This window comes from Gorilla gorilla, chromosome X (genome assembly GCF_029281585.2).
Source record: "Gorilla gorilla gorilla isolate KB3781 chromosome X, NHGRI_mGorGor1-v2.1_pri, whole genome shotgun sequence".
Classification (NCBI taxonomy): Eukaryota; Metazoa; Chordata; class Mammalia; order Primates; family Hominidae; genus Gorilla; species Gorilla gorilla.
Window position 1 is genome coordinate 166640920 of NC_073247.2, and position 18050 is coordinate 166658969.

General features: G+C 40.5%; 2 protein-coding genes across 4 annotated transcripts in view; one reads left to right on the forward strand and one right to left on the reverse strand.

The window, feature by feature from the left end:
* F8 (coagulation factor VIII) overlaps nucleotides 1-11817 on the reverse strand; it is a 197312-nt gene extending 185495 nt beyond the window's left edge. For 2 of the 3 annotated variants that reach the window (XM_004065157.2, XM_063703010.1), the window contains exon 1: nucleotides 7211-8137. In XM_004065157.2, coding sequence (XP_004065205.1) covers nucleotides 7211-7353 — 143 coding nt within the window. In that variant the 5' untranslated portion in view covers nucleotides 7354-8137. Of the gene's footprint in view, nucleotides 1-7210; nucleotides 8138-11575 lie in introns of those variants that run through there. The other variant, XM_063703009.1, reaches the window with a different exon arrangement.
* Nucleotides 11582-18050, forward strand: part of FUNDC2 (FUN14 domain containing 2) — a 28371-nt gene continuing 21902 nt past the window's right edge. The window contains exon 1 of the mRNA XM_019019297.3: nucleotides 11582-11867. Coding sequence (XP_018874842.1) covers nucleotides 11735-11867 — 133 coding nt within the window. The 5' untranslated portion in view covers nucleotides 11582-11734. The remainder of the gene's footprint in view (nucleotides 11868-18050) is intronic.

Below are 18050 nucleotides of genomic sequence, written 5' to 3' on the forward strand. Positions count from 1 at the left end.
ATTTCCTAGGACAGGCAAAAAAAAAGCATGAATCATAGAAGAAGAAAAGCTAAATTGGACTTAACTACAACTATAAATTTCCACTACTTGAAAGACACCATTTGGAAAATGAAAATGCAAGCCATAGATTGGAAAAAAACATTCAAAACAGGTACCTCTGAAAAGTCTTGTACCCAGAATATATAAAAAATTATCAAAACTCAACAATAACAAGACAAACAACCCAATTAAAAACTGGCAAACTGTTATCCTAAGTGAATTAACACAGGAACTGAAAACCAAATACCATATGTTCTCACTTAGAAGTGGGAGCTAAATGATGAGAACACATGGACATAGAATAATAGACACTGGGGATGACTAGAGGAAAGAGGGAGGAGGAAGGGTAGCAAGGAGTGAAAAACCACCTATTGGGTACTATGTTCACTACTTCAGTGACAGGATCATTCATTCGTAACCCAAACTTCAGCACCATGCAACATACTCATGTAACAAACCTGCACATGTACCTCCTCAGTCTAAAATAAAAGTTGAAACTACGTTTAAAAACAAAGGACCAATGATTTGAATAGACACTTCCAAGAAGATATAGGAATGGTTAATTAGCACATGCAAAGATGCTCAACATCTTTAGTCATCAGAGATATGCAAATTAAAAGTATAACCAGGCGCAGTGGCTCAAGCCTGTAATCCCAACACTTTGGGAGGCCGAGGCGGGTGGATCACTTGAGGCCAGGAGTTTGAGACCAGCCTGGCCAACATGGCGAAACCCTGTCTCTACTAAAAATACAAAAATTAGCTGGGCATGGTGGCGTGTGACCATAGTCCTAGCTACTCAGGAGGCTGAGGCACGAGAATTGCTTGAGCCTAGGAGGCAGATGTTGAGCTGAGATTGCGCCACTGCACTCCAGCCTGTGTGATGGGATGAGATTCCATCTCAAAAAAAAAAAAAAAAAAAAAAGTACAGTGAGATACCACTGTGCAGTCATTAAGTACTGGCAACATCAAATGTTGTCCAGGATAGATTGCAACTGGAACTCTCATGCATTGCTGGTGGGAGTATAAAATGGTACGTTCAAGAAATCTGTCTGGCAGTTTCTCTTAAAGTTAAACATGCACTTACCATATGATCCAGCAATTCCACTCCTAGATATTTAACTAAGATAAATGAAAATAGATGTTCACACAAAACATGTGGAGCACTGTTCATAGCAGGTTTATTTGTATTTGCTCCTAACTGGAAATAATCCAAAATTATGATATAATCCCATAATGGAGCAGTAATCAGCAATAAAAGGATAGAAATACTTTATACAACAACCTGCATGAATTTCCAAATCATGATGCTGAAGAAAAAAAAGCCATAGAAGAATGCATACCATATGATTCCACTGATGTAAAATTCTAGAACATGTGAAAACAAATCTGTAACTTCCAGATAGCAGTTTATTGGCTGAGGCCAGGTCAGTGGGAGAGACTCATTAAAAAGCTGCAGGAGGGTTGATGTAAATGCATGTTGATTAGGGTGGTGGTTATGCAAGTGTATGCATTTGTCAAAACTCATCAAACTGCATATTTAAAATTGATGTGCTTCATTGTACGTAAACTATACCTGTGGCAGGTAAAAATTTGGCCCACATCACCTTTGCTCCTTGGTGTCATGTCCAAAAATATATTATGTGGCAAATTAAACTTTGCAGATGGAATTAAGGGTGCTGATCAGCTGACCTTGAGACGGGGAGAGTATTCTGAATTACCCAGGTCGGCCCAATGTAATCACATGAGTCCTTAAAAGTAAAAGAGAGAGGCAAAAAAGGCCAGAGATATGCACGGAAAATTGAAGTCAGAGCAATTCCAAGCATGAGAGAGTGTTGATGCACCATTGCTGGTAGAGGGCACTACATGGAAAGTGAGAGAAGGAACTGAATTTGCTAACATTCCAAATGAGCCTGTAAGCAGATTCTCCCCAAGAGCTTTCACTAAGGAGTGCAGCCCTATTAAAACCTTGGTTTTGGCCTTGTATGACCCTGCACAGAGTATCCAGCTGAGTCCACCTGGACTTCTAACTCACAGAAACTGTGAGACAGTAAATGGGTGCTGTCATAAGCTGATACATTTGATGTAATTTGTTACACAGCAATAGGAAATTAACAGGATATTCAATGTTGACCCAAATACTACAAACTAACTTGATAAACAAATTTAAAAAGCAATTAAAATCATACGTCTAGATTATCAAAGATGAAATCAAAGAAGATATTACGAACTATTCTGAAAAAAATGAAAAGAAAACCCTTCATGCTATACCATTTTACAATGTATACTTATATCAAAATATTATCTTGTACACCTTAAATATATACAACTTTTATTTGTCAATTATACCACAATAAAGCTGGGGTGGGGTGGGATAGAATTACGTGGGGACTAAATCGTTTGCTGAGGATGGGGCCTAGGAATGTAAATTTTAATAAGCTTCCCGAGTGATTCTTACGCACACTGAAGTTTGAGAACTAGTGCCTTCATGGACTTCAGCTTTGGGGTGAGCTTTAAGAAAGTCAGGGTCCAGTTAATGAATATGAGAGATACTGCTTTTTTAAATTTTTTAATTTTTTGAAATGGAGTCTCACTCTGTCACCTAGGCTGGAGTGCAGTGGCACAATCTTAGCTCACTGCCACCTCCGCCTCCTAGGTTCAAGCAATTCTCCTGCCTCAGCCTCCTCAGTAGCTGGGATTACAGGTGAGCACCACCGTGCCCAGCTAATTTTTTTTTTTTTTTCGGTAGAGACGGGGTTTTGCCATGTTGGCTAGGCTGGTGTCAAACTCCTGACCTCAGGTGATCTGCCTGCCTCGGCCTCCCAAAGTGCTGGGATTACAGGCATGAACCACCATACCTGGCCGATTGCTTATTTATATCTCCAAGCTTCACTGATCAGAAAATACTTGTCCTGAAAAGTTATCCTACAGAAGTCAGATCATGTTGAGAGGATAAGTCTCTGGAATGTTAATAAAGGTATATGGAGCTAGCATAGTTGAACTGTTCACTTTTTGCATAAGGAATCTCACTGTTCATGTTTTCCCATCGGACAAAATAAAACAGACTGATGAGTTTTATATATTAATGTGTGAACAGTGCATAGCTACATGCCAATAAAGCAGCACAGTTAATGAATCAATAGCTTCTTTTTCTGCTCAGTGAAAATAAAAATGCTTTATACCAACTAGAAAAAAAAAATAAATCCAAAAGCTCATTCTTTGAAAAGAGCACCACCAGCAACAAAATAGACAAGTCACTGGCAAGCTTATTCAAGGAAAAAAGATAAATAGCAAAGATAGAGGAATTTAGGAACAAGAAAGGGCACATAACTACAGATAATGTGGAGTAAAAGAATCATGAGTGAGTGCTACATGCAACACTGTGGCAACAAAATTGAAAAAATAAATAAAGTTACTTCCTAGAAAGGTATATAATTATTAGAAGTTGAAACTTGAATTGACTGATTATCATAGAAGAGCCTGGAGGGGTGATTAAAGATATTGCAAATGCCACTAGGACCAAATGGATTCATAAGTGAGTCTCACCTAACTTTTAGACAATGGATAATTCAAATGTTACTTAAGCTATTCTAAGCAATAGAAAAAGATGGAGTACTCATCAATTCATTTGATAAAGCCAACAAAACTTTGTTTATTATTATTAGTAGGTTGAGTAGTGAAAATCTACTAAGAATAGTAAAAAAAAAAAAAAAAGAAAAAAAGCTATAGATCGATCCCACATTTAAAGGCACACAGTGTCTAAAGAAATAGCAGTAAATAGAACCCACTAATGATCAAATTCCATGAATACTAGATTTTACTCCAAGAATGTAAGGGTATTTAGTGTCAGGACATCTATGAACATAATTTGTTTATCAACATATCAAAGAAGACAATTCAGATGATACCAGCTGCTGAAAACTTATTTATGATAAACATTTTGTGGCAAATGAGAATAGAAGTAATAAACACCATTTACAAAAACCAAAACAGCAAATGTTACTCTAAATAGCAAAATACAAAAATTATTTCAAGTAAAATCATAGAGTAGAAGGAATGTTCACTTTCATTGTTATTATTTAACATTTGCTCTTGTTTTCTAATAAATTCAATAAGATAAGAAAATGAAATAACTGGCTATAAATATTGGAAATGAGCTAAAATCTGTCTCATTTAACTTATGATATGATTCAACACTCACAGAGACTTTAGGGTAAAATTACTAGAATTAATAGGCAAATTTGGTAAGGTAGCTAGATTTAAGATGAATATACAATGGCTGGGTGCGGTGGCTCAAACCTGTAATCCTAGCTCTTTGGGAGGCTGAGGTGGGGGGAATGCTTGAGCTCAGGAGTTGAAAACCAGCCTGGGTAACATGGCAAAAACCCATCTCTAAAAAATATACAAAAATGTTCCGGGCATGGTGGCCTGCTCCTGTAGTCCCAGCTACTTGGGGGGCTGATACAGGAGAATTGCTTGAATCCAGGAGGTTGAGGCTGCAGTAAGGTGAGATCACCCCACTGCACTCCAGCCTGGGTGACAAAATGAGACCCAGCCTCAAAAGAAAAAGCTGAAAATACACAAACCAATAGCTTATCTCTATTTGGTACTAAGCACTCATAAATGGAAATAGGAGAAAACTATCTTATTAACAATAGCATCACACTTATAAAATACAGAGATAAATGTAATAAGAAAAATATTTAAATTTATTACATTAATAAAATTAAGGTCTGAGTTTAATGAAATTGCAGTTAGAATCACAACAGGGCTTGGATCTTTTTAATTTGAAAAATATCTTAACAGTTTTATGTGGAAGAATAAAGTGTCTAAGAATAGCTAAGAAAGGTACAAAAAGAATAGTGAGGATTGCTTTCACCCACCAGATATCAGAAGATATCATAGGCTCACTGTAATCAAATCACTATGGTACTGGCATAGCAAGATAATAGTAGATTAGTGAAACAGCCTAATGAATCCAGAAATATATGCTAATATATATGAGAACTTTATATGATGAATGTGTTGATTCAAATCAGTGGCAAAAGGTGCCATCACAATAGGCTATTGATCTGGATGGAAATAAAACTAGACAAATCCCTCTCTCATGCCATATGACAAAAGTAATTAGCAGATAATTGAAGCAATGCATATAAAAAGCAAAACAGTAAACATCTTGCAAGAAAATCTGGGAGACTACACGTACAATCTTGAGGTGTGGGAAACGTTTTTAACCAACCTTGCCAACTCTGAAGATATGAAAGAAAAGATATCTCTGATTACAAAAATTAAAAACTGTTTTGGTGAAAGTTATAAGAAAGTCAACAGACAAACAATAGATCTTGGGGAAAACTGCAATATATATGACAAAGAGTTAATATTTGTAATAATAAAAGGGTTCTCATAATTTTTTTTAAATGAAAGAGTCCAAAGAATAATGGGCAAATCATATGACTAATGAAATCCCCCAAATAAATCCAATAGCCAACAAGCATTTAAAAAGATGCTCAACTTATTAGAAATAAAAATAACACAATGAAAGTAATGATGCAATATCACTCTACACCTGTAAAATTGGCAAATTTTAAAAACAGGATAAAACTTATCGCTATGTGAATGCAGAGAGAAGGCCATTTTCATACTTCGATGGTAGAAATGTTTGAAAAGTTCTGACCTCTTTGGAAATTAAAACTTAGAAGGAAACATTCCCTTCGTTCCATTAATATTCCTCTTGCAAATTTGTTCAACAGAAGTAAAAGCACCAGTATGTAATGATATAGGATATAGTAGCCAAAAACTGGAATAAAGTGAACATATTGACTAAATTGTGATACAGCCATACCATAGAATCTTATATAGCCAATAAAAATAATGAATTAAAGCTATACCAATTGACTTAGAGTTCTAGTACGTGTTAATGAGCGAGAAATGTGTGTATAATGTCCTAATTTTATAAAACAAATAATGTCCAAGAAAACCTTTGTGTGTGTGTATGTGTATGTGAATATATATTATCATACTGGGGTTACCTAGCTGAGGTGGGGGAGAAGGGGACTGATGTGGAAAGAGGGTGGGGAGCCAAACAGAAAGAACCAAAAAGACTATAAAGTATGTACAACATGACCACATTTAATGTTTACATAGCCACAATCTATGTATTATATTTAAATCTTTATAATACACATTTAAAGAAGACAAAAAAATATAAAATAAATGATTTCAGCATTCAACTCAAGAAGCAAAAATCTAACAACAAAATGAACCAAAGGAAATTAGAAGGAAGGAATGAATCAATGAAAGTAGAAGCAGAAACTGATGCAACAGAAAGAAAAAAGAGATTGATAAATCAAACCAAAAGAAAATTCTTGACAAGACTAATAAAATCAAGAAAACTCCTGGAAATATTATTTTTAAAAGAGAGGAAGAGAACATATACAACATAAGGAATGAAAAAGGAAATATAACTACAGACACAGAACAGTTTAACAAAATCACAGGAGACTCTTACATAACTTGATACCAATACATTATCAAATCTAGGGATAGTAGATTGCTTTCTATGAAAGTATAGACCAAAATATACCAATATTTACTGAAGAAGAGGTAGAAAAATCTGAATCAACTGATGACCATAGACAATATTGATAAAGTTATTTAATACTCTGCCTAAGTGCACCAGAACCCCCAAAACATGAAAAGCTTCTGAACTCAAGGCTCATATTATCCTTACACCCAACATAGGAAAAGATATTATAAAAACACACATCGCATGTACACACAAGAGAACCAGACATGAAACTTGTGTGTGATATTGATTGGATTTCATTGCCTTGATTCTCTCTATGGAAGCTTGGGCAGGCGGAGGGAAGTTTTGTCTTTGTCCCTTCACCCTCCCTCTACTCCAGTCTCTAGATTCTGGAGTAGCAGCATGTGACAAAGAGAAGCAATGGACAAAACAGAACAAAATATCAACAAATAGGTCAGACCTATGAAAAGAATTGGCAGTTAGCATTTCTGCTAATAACACAGATGTGTGCACACCTTACCCAGAAATGTTTCTTTGGGGCCCAGGTAGCATCACAACCATCCTAACCCGATGTCTGCACCTTCCTCCAAGCAGACTTACATCCCCACAATCCTGGCCCCGATCAGACCCTACAGGACATGCCTTTACCTTGCGTCCACAGGCAGCTCACCGAGATCACTTTGCATATAGTCCCATGACAGTTCCACTGCACCCAGGTAGTATCTTCTGGTGGCACTAAAGCAGAATCGCAAAAGGCACAGAAAGAAGCAGGTGGAGAGCTCTATTTGCATGACTTATTGCTACAAATGTTCAACTGGAGAAGCAAAAGGTTAATTCTTCTCTAAAATATCTTTAGCTCCCAGGAGGGGAAAAAAGTAAAATTTCTGATTTAATGAAAAGTCCCAATTTCTTTGCAGAGCATTTTAAGGAACTTTACCCACTGGATGTGCTCAGCACTAAGCAGTAACCGATAGGATTGCTTCCTTTTTATCAGTGGGAAGCAGCCACAGGAAGAACTGAAGTAGCAAAAGGGAGGCTGCTAAACTTAACCCATTCACTTCTGAGAGCAGTAGGGGCATAAGTCTGCTTTAATCAGAACCTTTAAGGAAAGGAGGAGAGGGATGGAGAAGTCAAAGTGAACAGGAGCTTTAATTTGTGCTCCTATTCCTAGCCTACTCCAACCCTCTTCCTGAGTGGCAGCAGCAAGAGAAGTTCTGGATGTTGTCGAAGATTCTAGAATTCACTTGCACTAGCAAGAGTAACCAGCAACCTGTTAGTCTCTCTGCTTTTGCCCTTGCCCCTCACACTGCTGCCAGTGTGAGGAATTTATAGTTTTTAAAACTGTAGTTTTACATATAACATGAGGTTAGGCAACTATTGTTTTAAAAAGTATAATTTATAGTTATAATTTAAAACTATAAAGCGAGTCCTGTCACTCCTCTTCTCAGAATCCTCCAATGGCTTCTGACCGCCATCAGGGTAAAACCCTACATCTTTACCATGGCCTAGGTCCTAGAGCATCCCACATGGTCTGCATGCCCTTTCTCCTGACCTCTGTAGTCTCATCTCACTCTGGTTATACTGGTCTCCTTACTCTTCCCTAAAATATCAAGCACACTCATGCCCCTGGACCTCAACACTTGCTATTTCTTTTACCCAAAACACCTTTCCCCCAGATTTCCACGTAGTTCCACTCCCACAACTCCTTCACATTTCAGCTCAAATCTTCCCTGTTGAATGAGGTTTAAATATGGAACACCACATTTATGTTGTAAGCTCTTTACCCCCACCTGCATCACTGATATCCCTCTCGGCTTTATTTTTCTCAATAGCACTCATAACCACCTGGCATTTATTCATTTATTTATTTTGTTTTGTTTTTAACCTAACACTTTTCCAGGTTGTTTACATTTGGCCCAGGTATAGGATATATCTCTTTACATCAGAATGTAGCCATGGTGAGCTCAAACACCCTACTCAGGTTAATGTTTATTAGGGAGAGTGAGGGCCCCTGCAGGGGCCTCAAAGTGTAAGAGATTATGAGAAGAAACTTGATCAGGGTTGCTATAAAAATGTTATCATTGAGCTCAGTTCTGCACAAACAAGAATGTGTTAGGGAGCAATTGGTATATTGTCGACTGGTTTGGAAACAGGCAGCAAGAAGCCCCTTTGATAAACACTCCTCTCTGACAGGTACAAGGATGCAGAGATGACAGCTGACACTATATGCCAGGAACTGTTCTAGGTGCTTTTAAATACAGGTACTATTCTTACCTTCATTTTATGGGTGATGAAACTGAAGCACGGAGAGGTTAGGCAACTTCTCCATAGCCACACAGCTTGTGAGTGGTAGCATTCAAACCCATGTACTCTGGCTCCAGAAGTCATGCTCCTAACCACTATGCTATACTTCTATGCTTCAGAAATGAAGAAATCCCAGTTCCCAACCCCCTGGGAATGATAGTCCAATGGAGGAGACAGAAAAGTAGACAGTTACAGTACAGGGTGATAAATTCACTGCCAGGTGCTACACTTAGGCTATCTGATTTAATCCTCATGACAACACCGCAAAGTGGATACAGATAAAGTAAGTGAGGTACAGAGAGGTTAAATGGCTTGCCTACAGCCACATAACTACCCATTTGTCCTAGACAGACATTGTCCTAGGCACTGGGTACACATTGATGAAAAATATAAGCAACTGAAAGAGGGATGACAAGCAATAATTACAATACATGAGTACATTATACAGTACGTTAGAAGGTAAAATAAGTGCTGTGCAAAAAAGAGAAGTGGGGTAAGGGGGAGTAAGGGTGGACCAGGTTGCAATTTTAAAGGAGGTTAGTCATCGAAAGTTTCACTAAGGTTGCATTTCAGCAAAGGGACATTGACTTCTACACTGAGGGCAATGGGGAGACACGGCCGGGTTGTGAGTAGAGGAGGGTGGTGATCAGAATTATCTTTTAGGCTGATCTTTCTGATCACTGTAGATAAAACAAACTCTAGCAGGATAAGGGTAGAAGGAGGGTGGCCTGTTAACCGGGGGTGAGAAATGGTGGCGGCTTGGGCTATGATGGTACCACTGGAGAGGGTGAAAAACGGCTGGATTCATTGTGAGGGTAACGTTTGTGGGAACTGCTGATGAATTTTGGATCTGTGGGCTTTGAGAAGGAAAAATTTGGAACACCAAGTTTTTTGGAATAAAGTTGACTAACGGGGATGGGGATGACTGCATGAGTAGCTTAGGGGCGGGGCACACTGTTAAAGGGCTCTCAGGCACTGCAGGCATAGAAGCTCCTTTCTTTCCCAGTGCTTCTCTTATAGCGATTACAATGTTTTAAAAATGTGTCTTCCAGACAAATACAGTACAATCCAACATGTTTGAGGTTCTACAGTTAACAGATTGTATAATTAATAATCTGGGTGGGAATGTTAATCAGGAATGAAATACAATTTAAAAATTACCAAAGTAATGAGTCAGAGGCTATATTGATAGAAGCACTTTTTAAGGAATAGCATTCCCTGGCCCAAGGGCTTACTTGATTGAAAATTTTATCTATTATTGCTAAATTTTAAATCAAAATACGGCCGGGCACGGTGGCTCACACCTGTAATCTCAGCACTTTGGGAGGCCAAGGCGGGCAGATCACGAGGTCAGGAGATCTAGACCATCCTAGCTAACAAGATGAAACTCCTCCTCTACTAAAAATACAAAAAATTAGCCGGGCATGGTGGCACGTGCCTGTAGTCCCAGCTACTTGGGAGGCTGAGGCAGGAGAATCGCTTGAACCCGGGAGGTGGAGCTTGCAGTGAGCCGAGATCGCGCCATTGCACTCCAGCCTGGGCAACAAGAGCGAGACTCTGTCTCAAAAATAAAATAAATAAATAAATAAATAATCAAAATAGACCCCATTATCAAATTTTCATGTTTTCAAGGATTCTCTAAAACCTACAATATTATCAATTACATATTCACAAATAATTACTGCATACAATATGGTATGTGGTAAAGTACAAAAGAGTACTGTGGCCATTTGTGATAAATAGAAATCAAATTGGAAATCTTCATAGATAACGTATTTTTTCTTTTTTTTTTGGAGACGGAGTCTCACTCTGTCGCCCAGGCTGGAGTGCAGTGTCGCGATCTCGGCTCACTGCAAGCTCCACCTCCTGGGTTCACGCCATTCTCCTGCCTCAGCCTCCCGAGTAGCTGGGACTACAGGCGGCCGCCACCACGCCCGGTTAATTTTTTGTATTTTTAGTAGAGACGGGGTTTCACCATGTTAGCCAGGATGGCCTCGATCTCCTGACCGCGTGATCCGCCCGCCTCGGCCTCCCAAAGTGCTGAAATTACAGGCGTGAGCCACCGCGCCCGGCCAGATAAGGTATATTTTTATTCCTTTTATTTTTACTCAACTCCTATGGTGCCACAAAATCCTATATTAAGCAGTATAATTGAAAAGAAAAAGAAAACAATAGCACAATGATTATAAAGAAAACAGCCTGATTTAACTTCATTTGTGTCACTCCTAAAGCAGTGGATCAGATGTCAATGTTTATTATAATTCACTAATTACATTTATGAATAATTTTTAAAAGTAAAGGAAAAGACTGGCTGTTTTAACTAACATAATAGAAACTGTTGCTGGATTTTCTGTTGAAGGTATATTTTGAAGTGAGTTTTATTAAGTATAACTCGCATGTAAAATTCAAAAGAAAAATTAAATACATAAATAAAATGTGTCTTCCTCCACTAAAAGAGTAGGACACATCGCAGAAGCCGATAAATATTTGTTCAATGTTTACGTGAACAAACACGGTCACTCAGCCGTCTTTATTTTCAGTGAGTCATAGGTAAAATATTCTTCACCAGGCCAGGATTGAGTCGCAGTCGCGTCAGGAACTCGCCTCCAGGTACTTAGCGAGCGAGCCCCGACGGCCGCGGTGGGTGGAGGGGGGAAAGTGGGGGAGAGTGGGGCGGGAGTAGAGGGAGAGCGAGGGAGGGAGCCTCACCCCCGGGACGCTTTCTGCGCACGCGCATCTCGGTGCATCTGTTGGGCGGGACTGCGGGGCCTGTGACACCGCACGCTGAGCTCTGTGATGTAGCCGCTTGCGGAGACTGCAAGCAGCCGCGGCGCGCCCGGCCCTCCCTCTTCCGCTGCCGCCGTGGGAATGGAAACATCTGCCCCACGTGCCGGAAGCCAAGTGGTGGCGACAACTGCGCGCCACTCCGCGGGCTACCGCGCAGATCCTCTACGTGTGTCCTCGCGAGACAAGCTCACCGAAATGGCCGCGTCCAGTCAAGGTAAGGGCGGGCGCGCGCGCGGCCGGCGCCGCGGGGAGCCGCCTTCCTGGGCTCCGGAAGGGGAAGGGCTCCGCGCCCGCCAGTCGCGACCGAGCTCCCCGGGGAGTCCAAGCGGCGCGGGGACGGGGAGGGAGCTCGGGGCTCGCCCCTGGCTCAGCCGCTCCCAGGGTCCGGCCAAGGTCACGCGCGTGTCTGGGGCCTAACCACCCCGGGGTGTCGTCTCCAGTGGAGCTCACCCAGCCTTCCGGCGCCGCCCCCGGCAGCAGAAGCCCGAAGACATTCTGTCCCTGTTCTCGGAAGCGGTCTGGCTTCTTTGTCCCTTTGGACGTTCATCTCAAATGCCTCGTGGCGTCATTCTGTGTACAAGGCACCTCCCCAACTGCTTTATTGTTGGTTTTGAAAAACTAGCACATATGGGATGGTACTTAGGAATAGCCTTCTGTTTAGTCGGCATAGTCAAAGATTCCGTGTAATTCGCAGTGGAGCACGTCTTTAAGTTATAAGTCTTACCCTATTTTGAATGTTTAGGTTGTATTTAATTTAGTACTGACTCACAGGATCCCATTGCTAAACAGAGCCATCATTGAAAACTCAATCATATAAACGTAAAATTACGTAAATTATGTTAAAAACAAAGGCAGTGAAAATACTAAAAACTCATCACTTTTATTATTTACCATGTTTTATTGTTACTTTACTTTTGAGGTTATTTACACATCTATTGTATCTTTGTGGAGGAGATACTATACTATGGTGCTCTACTGTGCATCTCTTCCCAACTCTGGGTTCAGTAGTGTCACAATTCAGTAATGTCATGCTCACGATGAATGAATACGCAATGGAAATTGGCTACACTACAAATCTGCCCTTGCCTAAAGCCGACTGTTAAGCATTTCACCAGCACGCCACTAAATTTTAGATGACTCTGGGAAGGTGGAATGTGCAATGTGATAATTATGTATTTTCCTGCAGAGCAGACTGCTCTTGTTGACTTTTATAAGAGCAGACTGCTCTTATAGGTTGATCAGGTATTTGCACCTAGGAAATTGTTGTGAGAAATTTTGAGGTTAAGATGAATTTCAATTGTTATCACAGTGATGATCACATAATAACTGTGATCATTGATTTTGTGGGCTCATAAATGAAGCTATTGGCTGACTTTTGTCTATCATAGTGCTTAGCAGTGTTTGACCAATGACTGACCAACTATCTCGCATTTAATCTACCTTCCCCCCTACTCCCTTTTTTAGGGACTAGATCTGTCGTTCAGGCTACAGCACAGTGGCACAATCACAGCTCACTGCAGCCCCAGTGGAGCCACCTGTTGATCTAAGGGGCTTGGTCAAATTACGTTAAAACAAAACTGTAATGTTTTGTTGTTACATTAGAAAAATAAATTATTTAACTACTTGAGAGGCCATGGAGTACCTAGGTACTCAGACATCCATATTTTGTTCTGCTAAATGGGCGTCTGTGATGTATCCTGAATGAATTCTTGAATTATATTTTGTGTATGGTTTAAGGTAGAGGTTGAGAGTAGTTTTTTTTGAAAAACAAATATATAGTAGTTCTAACATCATTTGTTGTTTCCTTCATTGAGTTACCTTGGTGCTAAGTTATTAAAAATCAAATGACTATATGTGTGGATCTATTTCTGGATTCTGGATTCTCTTCCATTGCTGTATTTGGGTATCCTTGGGTCAGTTTGACAGTGTTGAATGTCACTGCTTTATAAGCCTTGAAATTAAGATAGTTGTATATTATACTGTAGCTTTATAATAAGCCTTGAAATTCCTTGAACCCTCCTCTTTCCCTTGCCCGCCTCCGCCCCCAGGATTATTGTGGCAGTTTGTATTTTCCTGATTGCAGCAATATTTACCGTTCCTTATGGTCTTTTTCCTAGTGACTTTGACACTCCTCCCACCCAGGGGTGGGATCTATATTCCCTCTTCATGAATCTGGATGGGAGTTTGTGACTGACTGCCTGTTCCTACAGAATGCAGTGGAAGTAACACTGCATTTGCTCTCTCCCTTTCTTGGGACTTTCACCTCCTGAACTCAGCTCCTATGCTGTAAGGAAGCCTAGACTGACTCACATAGAGTAGCAGCCTATCTATCTGTGTGAGTGTAGAGTCTTCAGACCCAGCCTGTAAGTCTTCTGGCTAAAGCCTCAGACATGAAACAAAGACAAATCACAGTGCTGTGGCTGAATTCCTGATCCACAAAATCTGAGAGCATAATATATGATTGTTTTGCTTCATGAAGTTTTGGAGTAATTTGTAGTACAGCCGAAGTAACTGGAACACTGCTGGGTTTTTTTGTATCTTCAGATGAATTTTAGAACCAGTGTGTCAATTACATAAAAACCTACTTTTTGGCCGGGCGTGGTGGCTCACTCCTGTAATCCCAGCACTTTGGGAGGCTGAGGCAGGTGGATCACCTGAGGTCGGGAGTTTGAGATCAGCCTGACCAACATGGAGAAACCCCGTCTCTACTGAAAATACAAAAAATTAGCCAGGCGTGGTGGTGCATGCCTGTAATCCCAGCTACTTGGGAGGCTGAGGCAGGAGAATCACTTGAACCTGGGAGGAGGAGGTTGCGGTGAGCCGAGATTGCGCCATTGCACTCCAGCCTGGGCAAAAAGAGCAAAACTCTATCTCAAAAAAAAAAAAAAAAAAAGAAAAAAAGGAAAAACCTACTTTTAAATTGAGATTGTATTGAATATATAGATCAATATATGGAGAGAATGAACATCTTAAAAATATTGAGTCTTGCAAAACAAACAGTATATCACTGTTATTTTAGGTCATCTTCAATTTCTTTGCAGTGTTTTGTAGTTTGCAGTGTTTTCTAGTTTACAGTGAACAGGTCTTGTGCATCTTTCATTGAATTTACTACAACATAATTTTTGCAATTAAAATTATTTTGTTTTCCAGTTCATCATTTCTAATACATAAAAATTCAAATGACTTTTTAATATTGGTCTTATAATGTGTGACCTTGCTTCTGGTACCTTTTTGTAGATTTTTCTGGGTTTTCTATATACACCGTTATATTATCTGCCAATGAAGACAGAATTATTGTTGTACCTCCTTTCTAATCTCTTTGACTTTTATTTCTTTTCTTTTGTTGCACTGGCTAGGAACTCCAGTACAGTGCTGGGCGAGGTGGCTCACACTTGTAATCCCAGCACTTTGGGAGGCTAAGGAGGGAGGATCACTTGGGGCCAGGAGTTCCAGACCAGCCTAGGCAACAAAGTGAGACCTCCTGTCTAAAAAAAAAAAAAATCAGTTGGTCATAGTGGTGCACAGCTGTAGTCCAGCTACTGGGGAGGCTGAGGTGGGAGGATTGCTTGAGCCCAGAAGTTTGAAGTTGCAGTAATCTGTGATAGTGCCACTGCACTCCGATGTGGGTGATAGAGTGAGACCCTGTCTCAAAACAAAACAAAAAACAGTTGAATAGATTTTAGGGAAAGAAAAGTGTTCCATATTTCACCATTAAGTATGATGTTAGTTGTATATTTTTCATAGATGTCCTATATCAGATTGAAGAAATCCCCTTCTATTCCTATTTTCTACTTTTTTTTTTTTTTTTTTTAAACGGAGTTTCGCTCTTGTTGCCCAGGAAAATGGGCAGTGGTCTGATCTCGGCTCACTGCAACCTCCGCCTCCCAGGTTCAAGCAATTCTCCCGTCTCAGCCTCCTGAGTAGCTGGGATTACAGGCGCCTGCCACTATGCCCGGCTAATTTTTGGTATTTTTAGTAGAGACGGGGTTTTACCATGTTGGCCAGGCTGGTCTTGAACTCCTGACCTCACGTGATCCACCCGCCTCGGCCTCCCAAAGTGCTTGGATTACAGGCATGAGCCACCACGCCCAGCCCCTGTTTTCTACTTTTTATTCTGATTTTTTTCTTTGATTTTAAAGTATAAAATTTCTGTAATTATTATTTTGTACAGTAAGTATTCATTTAGATTTATCCACCTATTTGCCCATTCCAGTGTCTCATTCCTTTCTGCATTTCCATACTTCCATGTGGCATCATTTCTTGTCGGCCTGAGTAACTTTTGTGTACCTCTTTGAATATTACTTCTATCCCATTCTTTCTAATCTTCTGGAACTCCAATTACATATATGTTTAATCTTTTGAGCAGTTTTTGATCATTGTTATTTGCTTACTTCAGCATCTTGATCATCACTGGTTCTGTTTCTGTTTCTTTTTCTTTTTTCTTTTTGAGACTGAGTCTCGCTGTGTCACCCAGGCTGGAGTGCAGTGGTGCGATCTTGGCTCACTGCAACCTTTGCTACCCGCGTTCAAGTGATTTTCCCGTCCCAGCCTCCCGAGTAGCTGGGACTACAGGCACATGCCACCACGCCCAGCTAATTTTTGTATTTTTAGTAGAAACAGGGTTTCACCATGTTGGCCAGGCTGGTCTTGAACTCCAGACTTCAAGTGATCCGTCCTCCAGGCTTTCCAAAGTGCTGGGATACAGGCGTGAGCCACCGTGCCTGGCCTGCTTCTATTTCTTTTATTTAAACAAATTTTGTTTCCTTTATATGGCTTTGCCTTTGCATGGGTAGTAGTAATTTTCTATTGTTTGTTACATTATGTGTGAAAAGATTGTACACACTCCATGCCAGATGAAGTTGATCATTTGAGGTCAATTTTACAGTAAACAGCTTTGAATAGTACATTGCTGACATTTCATATCAGACATTTCTTAGTGTGGTGTGTTTCCAGGGAAACAGGGCTGGGTATAGTAGGGGAGCCTGACATTATCTTCCCACAGAGAAAGGGATTGACATTTTGTTAATTCTTTCTCCATGCTTGGGCAAATCATTTAACTTTGGAACCTTCATTTCATTTTTTTTTTTTTTCTGAGACGGAGTTTCACTCTTGTTGCCCAGGCTGGGGTGAAATGGCGCGATCTCGGCTCACTGCCACCTCCACCTCCCCGGTTCCAGTGATTCTGCTGCCTCAGCCTCCCAAGTAGCTGTGATTACAGGCGCATGCCACCATGCCCAGCTAATTTTTGTAGTTTTAGTAGAGACGAGGTTTCACCATGTTGGCCAGGCTGGCTTCAAACTCCTGACCTCAGGTGATCTGCCCACCTTGGCCTCCCAAGGTGTTGGGATTACAGGTGTGAGCCACCATGCCTGGTGCCTTCTTCTTCTTCTTTTTTTTTTTTTTTTTTTTTGAGATGGAGTCTCATTCTTGTTGCGCAGGCTAGAGTGCAATGGTGCGATCTTGGCTCACCGCAACCTCCGCCCCTCAGGTTCAAGTGATTCTCCTCCCGAGTAGCTAGGATTACAGGCATGTGCCACCACCCCTGGCTAATTTTGTATTTTTAGTAGAGATGGGGTTTTTCCATGCTGGTCAGGCTGGTCTTGAACTCCCGACCTCAGGTGATCCACCTGCCTCCGGCCTCCCAAAGTGCTGGGATTACAGGTGTGAGCCACCATGCCTGGCCTTCATTTCTTAATTATAAAATTGAGTTAATAAGTAGTACCTACCTTATTCTGTGGATTAATTAGATGTACATGATTAATATTTAGCACATTGCCTGGTAAATAGTAAGAGCTCAATTAAACATTACCTCTCGTCTTCATTATCACTGGAGATCCACGTAGTACTCAGAAAATTTGTGGATTACTGAATAGCATTGAGTTACTTCTGAAGAGAAGGGGCAAATTTGTTTCATTTGGGATGCATTACTGGCAGTTTTTTGTAGGTCTTTTTGGATTTATTTATTTATTTGAGATGGAGTCTCGCTCTGTTGCCCAGGCTGGAGTGCAGCGGCACTATCTCAGCTCACTGCAACCTTTGCTTCCTGGGTTCAAGCAATTCTTTTGCCTTAGCCTCCTGAGTAGCTGGGATTATAGGTGCCTGCCACCACGCCTGGCTAATTTTTGTATTTGTAGTAGAGATGGGGTTTTGCCATTTTGGCCAGACTGGTTTCGATCGCCTGACCTCAGGTGATTCGCCCACCTCGGCCTCCCAAAGTGCTGGGATTACAGGCGTGAGCCACCGCGCCCAGCCTTTTTTGTTATTTTTAAATTTGAGAGGACAAACTAGAGGACTAATTCGAGATTTTCTAGGTTTTTCCCTGTAATATAGACATTAGTATTTGCTGATTTTAGTCTGATTTTCCAAAATTGCAACTTAGAATAAATTTACTATTTAA